General features: G+C 54.8%; 1 protein-coding gene across 10 annotated transcripts; it reads right to left on the bottom strand.

Moving 5' to 3' along the window:
* Nucleotides 1–838: 838 nt before the first annotated feature.
* Nucleotides 839–13,799, bottom strand: CAPG (capping actin protein, gelsolin like). 10 transcript variants are annotated; one of them, XM_010958920.3, is made up of 10 exons: nucleotides 13,702–13,799; nucleotides 6,975–7,010; nucleotides 6,641–6,813; nucleotides 6,381–6,535; nucleotides 6,027–6,194; nucleotides 4,649–4,798; nucleotides 4,221–4,313; nucleotides 3,616–3,748; nucleotides 1,608–1,696; nucleotides 839–1,026 (listed from the first exon to the last, which is right to left on the bottom strand). In XM_010958920.3, the coding sequence occupies exons 2-10, from the start codon at nucleotides 6,995–6,997 to the stop codon at nucleotides 961–963; spliced, it is 1,050 nt and encodes a 349-aa protein (XP_010957222.1). In that variant the 5' UTR covers nucleotides 6,998–7,010; nucleotides 13,702–13,799; the 3' UTR covers nucleotides 839–960. The 10 variants fall into 10 exon arrangements, with proteins under 10 accessions (XP_010957222.1, XP_010957225.1, XP_074210845.1 ...); XM_010958923.3 differs by having other exon boundaries at nucleotides 6,641–6,810; nucleotides 13,702–13,793; XM_074354744.1 differs by lacking the exon at nucleotides 13,702–13,799 and adding an exon at nucleotides 13,437–13,534.
* Nucleotides 13,800–15,766: the final 1,967 nt, after the last annotated feature.

Raw genomic sequence — 15,766 nt, 5'->3', positions numbered from 1 at the left:
AGAAGGCTGCTCTGCCCTGGCCAAACTCCCGCCGAGTTCATAGGCTTTCCGGCCGCACCCTGCTGCAATCGCAGGCCCCGAGGGTGGGCCAGGACAGCTGCAGTCCCACCAGGCCTCGCAGACTCCCATCCCTCTGGTCCAGGCTTACACAGCTCTCACCTTGTTCCTGCCCCCCCGGTTCACACTCTCCAGGGTAAGACTGCTTTGGGGCCACTCCATTCTCCCCGTTTAGCTCTCTAACCTCTTTGATAGTCCAGCCACCACCCCGCTACACAAGAGGATGAACTAGAGCCTGGACAAGGAAGAGCTACTTGCCCGGGAGCAAACAGGCAGGTGAGAACCAGAACCTATGACCCTTGACGCTAGTCTGATGCTTTTCCCCACGTGGCCCTGAGCTCATCAGCTGAATACACGATGCAATGTGCTTATGACGTGGCAAGCTGGACTCCTGCACAGAGGACTTGCCTTTTGCTTGGCAAACATACATCATTTGGAAGCTGCCTCGCAGTGGTTTATTAGGGCATCTGAGTTAATAACTGACTTGAATGGAGATGCATCCCATGCCTGCCGCCACAGCCTCGTCCCCATTGGGAACGTGAGACCAAACTGAGCCCTGGGCTGAAAGTGCCCTGAGGCCTGGCCCTGCGCCACCGCCCTCCTGGGTTCACGGCAGTGCCTGCCAGGCCCGCTGGACTCCTGGCCCCGCTGCCTGAACCCTGCAAAGCCAGCTCTGGCCCCTCAGAGGCTGTGGAATTGTCATCTGGGTCCCGCCCCGCCCAGCATGGGAATGAGCCAGGTGAACAGGCAGGGCAGGGAGAGTGAGCCTGGAGGCAGGCAGTGCAGGCAGAGAGCAGGAAGGGCACTGGTCTCCTTTATTGAACATCCGCGGGGGCACCTCAGCACTGATCGGGAAGGCAGAGTAGCCAACAGGCAGGCAGTGGGGCAGGGAGACACCTGCCTTCATTTCCAGTCCTTGAAGAATTGCTTGAAGATGGGACTCTCGCGGCCCTGGGGCAGAATCTCCACCTGCAGGGACAGCAGAGGATGTCTCGCTCACAAGGGGGCCACCTCTGCCTCTGCGGAGGGCCAGGGCCATGGAGGAGGGTGCCGGGTACCAGGCCTGAGCCGACACACCACCCAGGCCAGGGATGCTCCTCCGGATAAGCCAAGAGATGAGAAAGATTACAGGGACGCAGGCTGAGAAAACAGACTGCTTCAAGGACTCGGGTGCAGGTTGAGAGGGGCACCAATTACACACGGGCTTTACCAGCTCTCCTCAGAATGACCTGTGGTGTCGCTGGGCTGGGGCAAGAAGGGGCGGTACCAGCTAGGGACCACAGCCCAGAGGAGGCGCACGTGCTGTCCAGAGGCACACAGGCTCGCTGGGCTCCCGAGGGGGTGGTGCCCAACACCCCCTTAGAAAATAACACATATTGTAAATCTCTGAAGGGCTGAGAGGGGTTTTCCCACTGGGCAGGTCTGGGAGGGAGGCCTGGCTGCTCCTGACTGTGCCCCAGGCCTTCCTGCCTTCCTTGTCCCATCCACGAGGTGGGAGGCCACGGGGAGGGCCCCAGGAGGAGGGCACAGGGGCGCGGGGATCGCATCACCTGAGTGTTTGCGGGGTACCGCATGCGGGAGATGAAGTCCTCGGCCACCTGCAGGGCCGCCTGCCGCTCCTTCTCGTTAGCTTTTCGCCCTGGATCATAGGGAGGAGAGTTTTCCAAAGAGCAGGGCCCCCTCTCTTGCCCACATCCCATTTCTCTTGAGATTTAAGGGGGTCAACAGAATAGCTGGCACCTTTGAAAATAAATGGACCGGGGTATCTCAGTGGCAGAGTGTGTGCTTAGCATGTGCAAGGTCCTGGGTTCAATCCCTAGTACCTCCATAAAATAAAATAAATCAAATCAAATCAAATCAAATCAAATCAAATCAAATCAAATAACATAAAATAACATAAAATAAGATAAAATAAAAAATAAAATAAAATAAAAAATTAAACCAAATTAAGTAAAATAATCAAATTAAATAAAATAATAAAATAAAATAAAATAAAAGGACCAGGAGGTGCTAAGAATGCTGAAGGGCTCTCTGGAGGCGGGAGGTCAGCCCCTCCCAACCTGGCAGCTCCAGATGAAAACTGCCCTCTGCCCGCTCTAATCGTCGAAGCCTTCTGCTCAGACCAGGGCCCCAGGGAAATTCCAGGAGAACCAGTGTCTCCCTGGCATCAGACTCCAAGGCCCCTCGCCTCTTGAGTCTGTCAACTACACTGTTGTCAAGCCTTTTTCGTAACACTAAATAGGACCAAAGGGTGTGATTTACTATCCATCTTACTCCCACAAGGCCAGATGCCAACACCGGCCTAATCGTTACGCCAGCGAAGAGCAATTACAGGGAACAGCCCGGTCCTCCCTCCCGGCCTGCAGCCGGTCCCTTTAACCAAACTATGCTCCCCTGGTTTTCCCAAGGAAGCAAGGCTCTGTGGCTGGCTCTCCAGCCAGGCTGTAAAAATCTACTTAGTGAAAATGTATCTGAAATGAATGTGCTGTATCCTGCTTCTGTGATTGCAAGACACTTCTCTTCCTGGCTCCCAAGCTTCCTGTTTCTCCTCTGGGTTCTCGCTTCTTCTTTGGGATTAAATACACTCCCGTGGGCATCTGGGAACATCACCCCCCCGCCCCCCATGCGCAGAACTGGTTCCACGGGAAAGGTACCCAGAGGCAGGAGCAGCCCCAGTAGCACTACTCCCCCCTCCCCCACCCGCTTACCTCTTAGGAACCCGCCTGGCCTCGTGCCACTCCTGACCCGTCCCTGAGGCAACAGTGTTACTGCCCCGTAGCTGCCAGGCTAGAACACCTCATACTCACCCTCCTGGCTGAGACTTTCTCTTGGTTTTGCTTGACCCCACAAATATTTACTGAGCAAATGCTATCTCCTCAAGACAGCAGAGATAATGTGTTTCCTGCTTTCAAGAGGTTTCTAATCTGGGCAGGGTGGTGAGACATCCAAGAAAAGACAGCACAGAGAAGTGGCCCCCTGTATCACTCAGAGACCCAGAGCTTTGTTTCAACATTTTCAGAGTGGGATCTAGCCAACAGGCTTCCGCACAACAGTGTCTTATTTCCAGCTGGTGCAATCTCCCGGGAAAACGAGTTCTGCTGGTTTACTATCCACTGCGTAAAGGGAGATTTAATATCTAAAGTCTGTCTGTCACACCGCAAGGCAGAATGGTAGGAACAGGGGTCCCAGCAGCCCTGAAGGCCCAGGAGAGCTCTGTGCCAGTGGTCCTCTGGACTGGCGGCACGGCCTGGGAACCGGTTAGATGGTTAGACGTGCAAATTCTCAGGCTCCACCCGACACCTTGTGAATCAGAATCTCATGGGGTGGGGTCCAGCTATGGGTTTTAACAGGCCCTCGGGTGCTTCTGAGGCAGGCTAAAGGTTCAGAACCTTTGCCTGGAATTAAGGAGCCAGGAACTGCAAAGAGAAACGCCTCAGCCATGGAGGCGCCCTGAGGCTGCCTCTGAAAGCCGTTGGCTGGCTGAGCCCTGCCGTGGGGAGCCCCCCAGGTCAGAGCGGCCGCAGGGGTCTCAGGCTGGGGTGGAGAAGCCACACGTACCCTTCCAGATGTAGATCTTGCCACAGAGCCCATTGTCCAGCACAAAGCAGTCGTCGGGGATCAGCAGCTCGAGGGCAAAGGGGCTGGAGCCGGCCACCTTGGTCAGGTTCATCTGCCCAGTGGCATCAGAGACCTGGGGGAGAGTGGGCAGCGCTGGATCACCCTCCTCCCTGCAGCACACGGAGCAGGCCGCCTCGCCACCCACGGCCCCAGGCCAGAGCAGCAGACCTCACCAGAGGAATCACTGCAGGCAAATCCTGGGCCCCACCCCACCCTCACTTCACGCTCAGTCACTGCCTCCCAGAGCCCCCAAGTTCCTTTGGAAATTGAGGAGACTCCAAATTAACAAACAAGTGCAAAGCATTCAAAACAGTAAAGCTCGGCTTGTTTCAAACCTCCTTCTCCAGAAGGGCGGAAGTGACTGGCGCGCCTCTCCTCGGGGACCCGGCCTCCGCCCACTTCCCATCCTCCTCTCCCTCCAAGCCCTGGGTAAACCAGCCCAGTGCTGGGCCCAGCCTGCCCACTGCTTTCTCCTCTCCCTTCAGCCCCACGCACACCAGACTTACACCCCCTGCCGGGTCCCAGGGCAGGCCTGGAGCTCCCACCTTATACAGGGCCGCAGCCTGGGCGTTTGTCCGGTCGGCTGTGAGGTCTTCCTCGGGGTTGCCCTCCTTCAGAGCCGGCTTGGGGCCCAGGACCTGCAGGGGCCAGGGCAGGCTATGTTTCCAGGAAATCCTGGGCACCTGGCCTGGACCTTCCCACCCCATCAGGCCCAGGGCCACCGCCTCTGCTGGGACAAACTGCGTCTGCAGCACAAGGGTGCCAGGCAGAGGTGGGGAGGGCTAGGTCCACCTGCCCGGCCACCGGTCTCTCCACCCCCAGGGAGACTTGACTCTGAGTCCCACCAAGGTAGCCACTGAGCTAGCCAAGCCCTGAGCAGCGCCCCACCCACCACCTCCGGGGTAGCCCCCCAGCTGATCACTGCCTCTCTCAGGAGCTTCCAAGCAGAGGCCACCCGCCAAGTCTTCTCAACCTGGATCATGTCGGCAGGCTCCTCCCCGTCAGTGACGATCTCCACCTGGGCCTTGCCCTGCCGCTCACTGTCCCGGATGGCCAGGGCCAGGTCCCGCGCCTTGTTACGCTCCAAGATATTGGACTTTGCACCACACCAGGTGAAGATGTTCTGGAGGGGAGTAGGGAGGATCAGGTTAGAGCCAGCTGCCTGCGTCCACAGAACTAACTGTCCTCTGAGGCAAGACGATCAAAGACAAGCAAGGACCACGGCCTCTCTGGGAACGGGAATGACAGTGTGCAAGAGGGTTTCCCCATCTCCCTCCGGCTTTATGTTTCTCTACATCACGTATGTCATACATTTAAACATCTTTATCTTGTTTATAATCTATCTTCCCTGACTAGAAAGCAAAACTCAAGAGGGCATGAGTGTTTTGTTTTGCTTAGCCTGGCCCACTGCTGTGTGCCCCCTGCCAAAACAGAAACTGGTACGTATTTAGGCCCAGAATAAACATTTATTGTCTGTTTATTGAATATTATTTGTTGAGTGAATAAATGGCATCCCTGGGCCCAGAATCTCACAGGCCTCTGCACCCCTACCAGGCACGGCCCTCATCACCTCTCCTGAGACTTCCTTCCTCTTCCAGACTTGCTTCCAAACAGCACCTGGGTTCATCTTCCTGTCCCAAATCTTCAGCACCACAAGATGAGGTCCAGACCCCTAGATAGTCAACCTCCTCCTCACCTGGGTCTCGGCCTCCTTAGCAATTTCCACTCCCACCGCTCCTGACCCCACCCTGGGTCCCAGCCAGGCTAGATCCCTCTGTGCTGATGACATGCATGTCTGCACCCTCCTCCCCTTCAGTGCCTTGGCTCACCTGTCCCTTCCTGGAATGGCATTTCCCCTCTGGGAAGGTCCAGTCAAACGGCGCCTTCCTGGGGCAGTGACTGTGGCTTAGGCCAGAGGGCCCCTCCCTGCCCCAAGCCTCCCCCCAGCACAGCCACTCCCTCTCTTAGGACCTTCATCACATCCAGTGATGAGGTTACAGCCAGTGATGGACCCACAATTTGTGGTCCCCGTGCTGGCTGAGAGCAGGATCATCAATTCACTGAGTGAAGGGATGAGTGGACTGATGAGCGCACGGGCTGGTGGGCAGCTAACTCAGACCCACAGAGGCTCCAGAAGGAGAGAGTAGCTTCTAGTACTAGAGGCAATGGCTAGACAGCGGAGGGAGGCTTCTGTCCTTACAAATAGGAGGCTGTCTCTAATGGCTGCAGTGGTCCGCTCGCAGTGCGCTTACACCTTCTCAGCCTCTCTCCCTCTGCCTTTGCCTCTGGGTCCCCGCCCTTTCAAAACGCAGTGCCAGCCCGGCGGGTGCTCGGTCGGCCCTGCCCCCCACCTGGCCCAGGTCGAGGATGAAGCAGTCCCCTGTGTTGAAGCTGTCCCAGCTCAGCGGCCGCTCGGTGGCCCGGATGTTCTTCTTCCCCTTCACCTGGTACAGCTTCCTGATGGCAGCTGGGGCGGCCCCTGGGGAGGTCTTGTGAAACGCTGACTCCACGCCACCATCCTGCAGCCCAAATGGCCAGCCTGAGTGGGCTGACCCAAGGCCCGAGCATCCCACACCCCATCCCACTGGGAGGCGGGCAGAGAGGTGGGGAGGACCCTGCCCCAAGGGGGCACAGGCCTTTCGCAGGGTAAGGACCAGCTGGAAGTGGGGCCGGCTCTGAGAGAACCGCAGGAGGCGGGCTCTGACCTGGTACTTGAGGCCGTGCGGGAAGTAGCTCATGAAGAGGTCGGACTCGTTGCCCTGCACCTCCCGGTGCTGCACAGGCCGCTCCCCGAGCAGGGTGTTGAGGTGCACGGCCAGCACGGCGCAGGCCCCCTGCTCATCGCGGGATGACTGCTGGCCTGGGGCGGGTGGGAGGTGGCAGGGCACGGCCCATGAGACCCATGCCAGCCCCGGGCCCTGCCCGGGCCAGTCTCCCAACCAGTCCTCCCAGCGCCCTTACCTACCTATCCACAGGTGCAGGTGGGAGAGCTCTTCCAGGCCATTGTACAGCACTAGGTAGGAGTCCCCAGAGAAGAAGATGCCCTGGTTCTCTCGGGCCACTGGCACTGGCTTCAGCTTCTCCACCCGCCATACGTGCAGGCCGGGGTGCCGCACCGAGGCTGGGAACGGAGAGCTGCTGCGGGAGGGGAGAGGGTCAGCGGGGGACAAGGCCCCTGAGGAATAGGCCCAAGCAGAGAGACCTGGGCAGGCCGGGGGACCGGGAGGTGGGGGCGAGGAGGGGCAGCCCTTGGAAGTGAAGAAGGGGAGGGGTGAAACGGGATGGGGCGCACAGCCTACCTCTGAGGGCCGGGTGTGTACATGCTGTTTCCAGATCTGAAAAGACAGAAGAAGCCATTATTATTACAAATGCTGTTCCAACCACCATTCACGTTAGTCTGGGGAGATCCTTCCAGGTGGCCAAGTGCCTTCATACTCATCAACTAAGTCACCTGCAAGAACTCAAGAGGAGATTATCTTTGGCTCCATCATGCAGGGAAAGAAACTGAGGCAAAGAGAGTCTAAATCCCAAGTCACACACTTGAGTGACTAGTGAGTGGCTGGCGATAACCAGGTTTCTGGCTCCTGGACCAGTATCTTCCCCTTGCTGTGACCCCTCGGCCACACCTCTCTTCTGCTTCCAGACTCCTAACTCGGCATCACACGAGGCAATAACTGCTTACATTTGAAAAGTCTAAAAGTCAATGACTTAATAAATAAATAGAAAACAACAAAAAAGAGAAAATCAATGAAGCTGATTTTGGGAAAAATCATTAAAATTGATGATCTTTTAGGGAGGTGGGTATAGCTCAGGGGCAGAGGGCATGCATAGCATGTATGAGGTCCTGGGTTCAACCCCCAGTACTTCCATTAAGAAAAGAAGAAGAAAAAAATGATGACCCTTTAGACAAACTGACTAAGAAAAAGAAAAGACACAAATTTCCAATACAAGGCTATGACCATCACTTCAGATTCTACAAGCATTAAAAGGATAAAGAGAATATTCCAAAAACTGTATGCCAATATATTCAACAACTTGTGTGAAATGGGGAAAAAGTCCTTAAAGGGCACAAATTATGAACGTTCACTCAAAAAGAAATAGATTACCTGAATAGTTCTAATATCTATTAAAGAAATTGAAACTGTACTTAAAAACTAACTCCCCTCCAAAACATTCCATGTCCAGATGAATTCTACCAAAAACTTAAGGAAGAGATGATACCAGATCTACACTCTTCCAGAAAACGGGAGAGAGCCCCTCCCAATTCATCCTCTGCTGCCACCATTATCCTGAGATGACAAAACCAGAAAAGAAGATTCAACCAAGATACCCCAGGAACACAGAAACAAAAAAAAAATTAACAAAATTTTAGCACACACAATTTAGAAATATATAAAAAGATAAAACATCATGACTAAATGAGGTTTATCCCAGGAACGCAAAGTCGGTCTAGCATCTGAAAATAAATCAATAGAATCCACTCTATTAACCAACCACATCAACAATTATAAAATCATCTCAACAGAAGCAGAAAGGGGATTAAGAAAAAATCTACCTCCATTCTTGATTAAAAAAAACAAAAGCTTTCAGCAAACTAGGAATAGAAGGGCACCTACCAAAACCACCCACCCAACCGAACAAAAAACCTCAGGGGAAAAAAACCCTACAGCTAACATCAGACTTCCTGCTGTCTCTAATGCTAAGCTCCCTCCCCCGGGAATTTCCCCCAGTCCCAGGTCTCAGTTATCACTTCTGGATGCCCAGCTCCCCTCCAATGCCAGGATGATGAACATCACCTTTATTCTGTAGGTCAGTAAGAGCAACTTTTTTGGGACAAAAGTTATTTAGGGAGAAAAAAAAGTGCTCAAGGCAAGGAATTAAAAAAAATGTATTATCTTTGAAAAAATTCCGCAAATGCGGTAGCTATTGCTTCACTCGCTGTCTTTTTCATGTATTCCCATCAATAGAGGGTTTCTTTCGTTGGCTGAAACGCGGAACCCACCCCAGCAAGCACTGCAGCACAATTCATGCTGTGCAGCTGAGCAGCAAGCCCCTGTGGTGCCAGGGCAGGGCCGGGGGATTGCAGCGTTAAAAGGCAAATCGGCACCATAGGAGACTCTTGGGGGCTGCGGAAGCAGGAAGGGCAAAGAGTAGTCTTTGGTGGGTGGATGGGAGAGCAGAGGGTGTTAAGTCTGAGTAGGAAACAGAGGGAGAAACAGGAGCAGTGGTCATGGGTGTAAAACACCACGTGAATTAAGACTTTCCTTTTCCTTCCTAACATCCAACATAGCTGAAGGCGTTTTTTGGAACCACACCTTCCCAAAGGGCGGAGGCAGTGAGGGGGAGGTTTGGGGGAGGGAAACTTTAGTGGTTCTCCATCCCACAGAGGGTCACATGCTGTCCCCACATCCCATGGGCAGCTCAGCCTATGACTCAGGCCCAAAGTGGTGAGGTGGCCGCCCACAAGCCCAAGCCACTGGGGAGAGACTGGGGACAGCGGTGGCAGAACAAAAGAGGCCGAGTGTCGGCTGTTTGTTTTTTGTGCTGCATTACCGACCTGAGAGCTCAGGCCACAACTCAAAAGCAGGCAGGCCTCCCAGAGCCACTGCAGGGTTTTAATGAGAGAGGCTGGCCGCCTGCCCCAAGGCTCTCCACCCTGGCCACCCGTTAGAATTATCTCGGGATCTCACAAAAACACAGAGGCCCAGGCCTGGAGATTTGGATTCCATGGGGCCTGTGCATCTGCATTTTGAACTGTGTTCCAGATGGTTCTGAAGCTGCCAGTTAACTCTGTCCAGAACAGCATCTCACAGTTCCTTGCACATTAGAGTCATCTGGGGGCTTTAAAAACATCCCAGTGCCCAGGCCAGTTAAAACCAGACTCTCTGGTGTGGAACCCAGGTATCAGCATGGGAGAAGTTCTAGCGCTGCCCCCCCGGCCTTCTGCTCCAGGTTCCCGCAGGCAGGCGTCCACCCGACTTCAGTCCGGCCTGTCACTCCTCTCCCTCCACCCCCTCCGCTCAAGACCACAGCTCCTTTGCTTCCTCTGCAAAGGAGCTCCACCCTCACGTCCATCAAAGCCCTACCACCCCTCCAGGCCCATTTCAAGCCCCATCTGTCTGAGGAGGCTTCCACAACGTTCCGTAGCCTCTGCCTTCTTTGGGAGTTCTCCCAGACCTCTCACCTAGGAGCATACCCTTCAGTTCCTGCTTACAAGCTGAGAGTGACCTGACAGCTCTGTGTCTCAACCATAGCAGGGGACACGCCTGGCACTCCTGCACTCCTCAAGCAGCCCGTGACAGGGGCTGCGTAACTCCATTCAAGGTCTATGCTGGGAGCTCGACACTGGGCAGAATGGGTGGGGAGGGGCACACAAATGAAGAAAGAGACATGCATGTCTCATGGTCTAGCTAATGGGGCGGTGAAGCAGGAAACCATCACACCGCAGACAACCCTCCCTAGACTGTCACAGAATCACAGATGTCAGCATTAGAAGGTGAATCCTATTCCACATCTGCCTCCCAAAACCTAGCACAGAAATCCCTTCTATACACCCCTCGTTATCCTCTTCTTGGACACTTCCGGTGACGGGGAACTCACCACCTCACAAGGCAGCTGCTTCTATACCTCTTACATTAAAGCCGTTATTTCTTCCCACTCTACCACAATGTGCTGAGTTATGGCCATGGCCATCTCCCCCACTAGATTAGAAGGGCTTTGGGGGCAAGAACTGTATTTTGCCTCTTTTGATCTGGCTGGAACCTCACACTGTGCCTGGCACCATGCAGGGGCTCAGAGAAGGAGTTGATTAACTGGACTTGCTGGGCTCCAATTACTATACCAAACGGAACCTAAGTGTCTACAACATAGCACAGGATTTCAACAGGCAGGGGCAGCCCTGGAGGCAGAAAGCAGGGCTTAGGGGTCAAGTCAGATCGTCAAGGGGCTGGGGGAGGATGTGTGCCCTGCTGGCTGTCCCACGGTCCTGACTTAGGAAGGAACCGGCCTTTGAGGACACACAGGGGTGGGAGGTCGGTCATGCTGGACAGCTGTCAGAATGGCCAGTCCTCCCCAGACCCCGATTCCACTGATTCCCAGCAGGTCCCTTCACCTCACCCTCCCTGTCTGCCCTTCCACGTGAAATGCAACAGCCCCTACCCCTCTCCCCAATAATGAGTGAGGGGTGGGTGTCAGCACTTCTAGAAAGGAGGCCAGATCCCCCCAGCCCGGAACGTGGGCGTTCGCAGGAGCTGGGTCCAGAGGCCCGGCCTGGGGACTCCTCAGCCAGTGCCCTTGCCCCTGACACCAAGAAGGACTCCTGCCCTTTCCCCAGCTCCACCTTCACCTCCCTTCCTCCACCCTCCCCCAGCCAGACCCTCAGCTGGAGTCTTGCTGAATCTGCAAAATAATGGACTGGGCCACACAGTTAGATCAAACGCTCGGCCTGCCCCACCCCAGCCAACCACTCCGACCCACCCACCCACAGTCACACCACAGCCCTAACTTAGAAACAGGCATCCTCTAATCTGAATGCCCCTCCGGGCTGGCCGAGGGCCTTCAGGTGTCTGGACACTTGGCGTGGTGGTCTCTGTCCGGAAGCCCCGACCCAGGAGCTCCTTATCAATATTGTGAACCCAACCCACCTGTGCAGCTAGGAGGCTCCCGTCGGATAATGTATCTGTCCAGACAGGGCAGTGAGCTGAGCGCACCAGCCCTGGGCAAAGAGGCTTCCAGGAATGTGAGTCGGCTTCCAGCCCCTGCAGCCAGCCCTCACCTGCCCACCTAGGAAGGTCCCGGCCAGCGCAGCCAGGTCCTCCCTCGGCCACCCTCCACTGTCACCTCTCTTAGTTGCTCCTCTTCCTCCTGCTTCTGCTTTTCAGGCTCCGTTTCCTCCCAGCCTGCCCTACCCCACCTTTCCACTTCCCTCGCCTTCTTTCTGGGCGGCCACTCCATCGGCCCCACCCTTGGGCTCCTCCCCCAGCCTGTGCCGAGGCCCTGTCCTAGGACAGGAAGGGGTAAACTGTGCTGGGGCTCTGATGGAGAGCTGACACTGTGGGCTGCCAGGAAGGATGGCAGGGCTGGCTCCTCAGAGGCCCCCACGGCGAGGCGGGAGGCCCACCCCAGCTCGCAGCGCCCCCGCAGTGGCCTCAGCCAGCTGCAGGCAGGGGCTGGCAGCTCTGAGTCTGGGACCCGCGAGGGAAACCACAGGAAAGCTGGGACTGGCCACATTCCCCACGCGCCAGCCTTGTGGGGCAAGCACGTCTGCCGGCCCGGCCTCTGCGGGGTTAGTCACTTTTCCTGGGTGGGGTCACTGCCTCTGCACCATGTTCTCCTCCTCCCCGGACCTGTCTTTCTCCTTGCCCTGAATGCAGACATTTGAATTTTTTTTTTAAAGTTCAGTTCTGAGGGTGTAGCTGAGGCCCGTGAAACACTTTTGCAGGGTCCTGCACCCTGGAAGCCTCTGAAGTCCACCCCTGCTCAGCTTCTCCTTCACCAGGGTTGACTGTCACAGTCTTGGCTCTGGGAGCTCCGAGGGACAGCACCGAGAATAAGCGTGCCAGAGCAAGTCACTTGTGCTTTTAGGGCCTCCATATCTCCTTGGGAGAGTAAGCAAGCGAGTTGGACCAGAGTAGCTCTAGGCCCTTACGATGTGATGGAGGCAAGATGGCCCCTGAAAGCACAAGTGACTTGCTCTGTGATCACACAGGGAGCAGGAGGCAGAGCAAGGGAGCTTCCATTCCCTCCAGAGCCTGCTGCGGAGGAGGCAACAGAGTGCGTGTGTGCGCCAGGAGAAAGTGATGCCGCCACACACACAGGGCCCCTCAGCCCAGGACACTGGCCCACCTGTCCTGGACACAGGCCTGGCCTGGACCCAGGCTAGTCAGCAGGCTGGTTAGAGTTAAGACTTAGCCTTCAAGTGGCCCCACCCAGGGGGCAGTGAAACTGACTCAATCCCTTTGTTAAAATTTCTGGACCGGAGCAAGTTAAGAAGTTAAATAATTTCTTCAAAGAACACAAACTCTAGCTGGCACCTGAGTGTCTCCACGGCCTTAAAAAGAGGGTAGTCTGGGTTGGAATCCCAGCAGGGTCTTGTCTCCATGAGACCAGAGGCTGGGCAGATAACCTGGTAGAATGGAAGGTTGGAAAGTTTGGCTACTTACTGGTGATGCTTCCTCCAGCAAGTGACTTAACTTGCTGGAGCCTCCCTGTGCCCTGTCTGTAAAATGGGCATGAAGATAACTGTGAAGATTTAATTAGATGGTATAATTAATTAGCAAATAGTAGATGCTCAATAAGCTTAGATGGCTTTCTTTTCTTAACACAGTTTACCATGGAACCTCAGTAACAAATACCCAGCTCCTCAGGATGCAACATCTCTGCCCCTTCCCCCAGCTCACGGTTTAGCAAGAGGATGGAAAGTTAAACCACAGATCACCCCTCCTGGCCCTGCCACCACCCTGCCCCAGTGAGATTCACTGATTCTGGTCTGCACTGGTGCAGAACCCGGGTGGCTTTTTAGCTCCGGACTCCGCAGCGACCAAAGTCACAAGGATGAACGAGTGTCTGCTCTCTCCCCACACTGGAGCCTCACCTGGCTAAAGAGGTGGCTCCATCACCACAGGGAAAAAAGAGGTTTGCAAATTAACAGAGAAACAAAAGAGCAGGACACTCCGCCCGAGCACCGGGGAACTCTTACAAAGCACGCATTAATGATATTTTCTGGTAACCAGACTCTTACATTTGTTTTTTATCAGACTCACAGTTTTCCTCTCCCGCCGGTCTCCCCAGCAGGAATGACCAGTTTGTCCCAAATGGAGTCAAAGAAAGCATTACTTTAGCACGGACCCGCCCCCTCCCGCCCCTCCTTACGGGAAGCCAGGAGACGTGAATAGACACGTGGGTGCGGCCTTAAGAGAGGATTGGGGAGCGGGCCACCCGAGGAGGCGGCCCCGAGCCAGCTGAGCCCCTGCGTCCGGCACTGAGGAGCCCGGACACCGGGTGGTTAGAGCCCAAAGCGCTACTTGCCTGCCACCGCCTCGCTGGGTTGTTCCGGCCGCGGTCTCCCCCGGCCCTCGACATCCAGAAGCCGCCCCGAGTGAGTCAGAGGGAGGGGCCGAGCGGGCCTGGGCCGGCTGGGGGCGCTGCTGAGCCCGCCCCTCGCAGCACCCCCTCCCAGGAGACTAGGGCGCCTAAAGGGACCTAGACTGGGGGCGGATGCTGGGAAACTAACAACCGTACCATGCGCAAAACTTGTTGAGACCGTGGCAGTGTTCGTGGCCCATCCAACTGATCGAGCCTTGGCCTCCATCAAAATGGCACAGCTACTGTTCCTTGAGTGCCTACTGTGTACTCAGTGATCTTGTTCAGTCCTCACAACTGTCCTCATCATAATGAAGTCTCCGGGAGGCTCAGACAGGGTAAGTAACTTGTCCAGGGTCACACTGCCAGTTCAGTAGCAGAACCAGGATTCTAATTCAGGCTGGTCGGGCGTCAAAGCCGGTGCTGGAGCTGCGAAACCTCACCCTTCTCTTTATTCAGAGGAAAACACGCCAGCCAGTAGTGTCTGCACCTGGAGCCTGGGCCTTCAGAAGTGAGTGCATAGCAGGTGGTCCACAATTCCATATTGGTTTCTGAATGGAGCCATGCCAGCAGGAGAACCCGCCAAGAGGTCAGCTAACAAAAGGCATTAGGATTAGGGTGTGGTCCCGGACACAGTGGTAAGAGGACTTTATCCTTTCTTGGAAATCGGCTTGAAAATTTTCCAACAGCAGGACTTTCTCTAAGGCCCTCTGATGGGGCCTGAGGTAAGGGAAGCCGTTCAAAGCCTTGTTCTATCCCCTTGCATCTGGGCAACACTGGGCAGCCACACTCCGCTCCTGAGGAATGCTTTGAAACTACCCTCTTCTGACCAACTGGTCACCTACAGATTCAGCCTAAATATCCCTCTTCTGAAACATTCAGTGACCTTGACTCCCTCCTCAGTTCTCCTAGGTGCTCCGGGCATCAGGCCACTGGGCCATTAAGGTCTACAGACTCCATGGGAAAACTTTTCAGCCACACCCCAGGAGCAAAGATGAAATTGCATCCACGAACAACCTAGTCAGCCCTTGGCTTCTGGACAGCTGAACCCTGCCAAGACCCTGCTAGGCGTAATCCTCCCAGAGCATTCCCATGTCCTACATTTTTCTCTCTCTCTCTTTTTTTTTTTTTGGTAGGGGAAGGTAATAAGGTTTATTTATTTATTTTTAGAGGAGGTACTGGGGAATGAACCCAGGACCTTGTGCATGCTAAGCATGCGCTTTGCCACTTGAGCTATACCCTCCCCCTCCCATCTCCTACATTTTAAAGGTAAAATTTACAGTGAAATGCACGCATCATAAGCGTACACGTGGATGAGTTCTGACATATGCAAACACCCATATAACCCACAGGATATAAAACACTTCCACCACCAGAAATTTCCCTCACCACCACTTTTATTATCTGCCGCTTTTGCCTTCCCCATCACACTGTTAGCTCCTCCATCCCAGAGACCATAACAGGTCATTCCCTGCGATCCCTGCACCCACCAGAGCACCCAGCAGGTAACAGACACTCAAAATAATTTTGTTTTTACCTGAATGTATTAACAGATTAGAGAGCAATGTCCCCAAATTCTAGTACTGCCCTTAGCCTCATCACCTTGGGAAAGTCACTTAAATCTTCCGAACTACAGGTTCCTCCCATGTGAAGTGAGGACATTTACCCCAGACCTCCTAACCCGAGGGATAGTGGGGCTCCAATGAGTTGACCTACGGGAGGCACTTTGAGAAGAACGAAGTCCTAGACACGTGGAGGATGCCATGGTCTTTATTATTAATGGAGTCCTAAGACAAACATCTGGCTGAAAGAAACCAGGACAGGGAGGCTTCGGAGACTGGCTTCCGGCCTTTGGCTACTTGGGCTCTGGCCAAGGTCTGGGACCTCCCAAGGTGGCAGCCTGTGTCTGTGGACCCAGGCTATGGACTGATTTCCCGAGCTAAGAATTTCCTGAAGTTGCAAAGGATCCTCCCCAAGTGAGTTTCCCAGCCTGGCTTCTAACTACCTGCCA

The sequence above is a fragment of the Camelus bactrianus genome, chromosome 28, assembly GCF_048773025.1.
Source record: "Camelus bactrianus isolate YW-2024 breed Bactrian camel chromosome 28, ASM4877302v1, whole genome shotgun sequence".
Classification (NCBI taxonomy): Eukaryota; Metazoa; Chordata; class Mammalia; order Artiodactyla; family Camelidae; genus Camelus; species Camelus bactrianus.
Note: the sequence above shows the minus strand (reverse complement) of the source record. Positions and strands in the feature narration are given on the sequence as shown.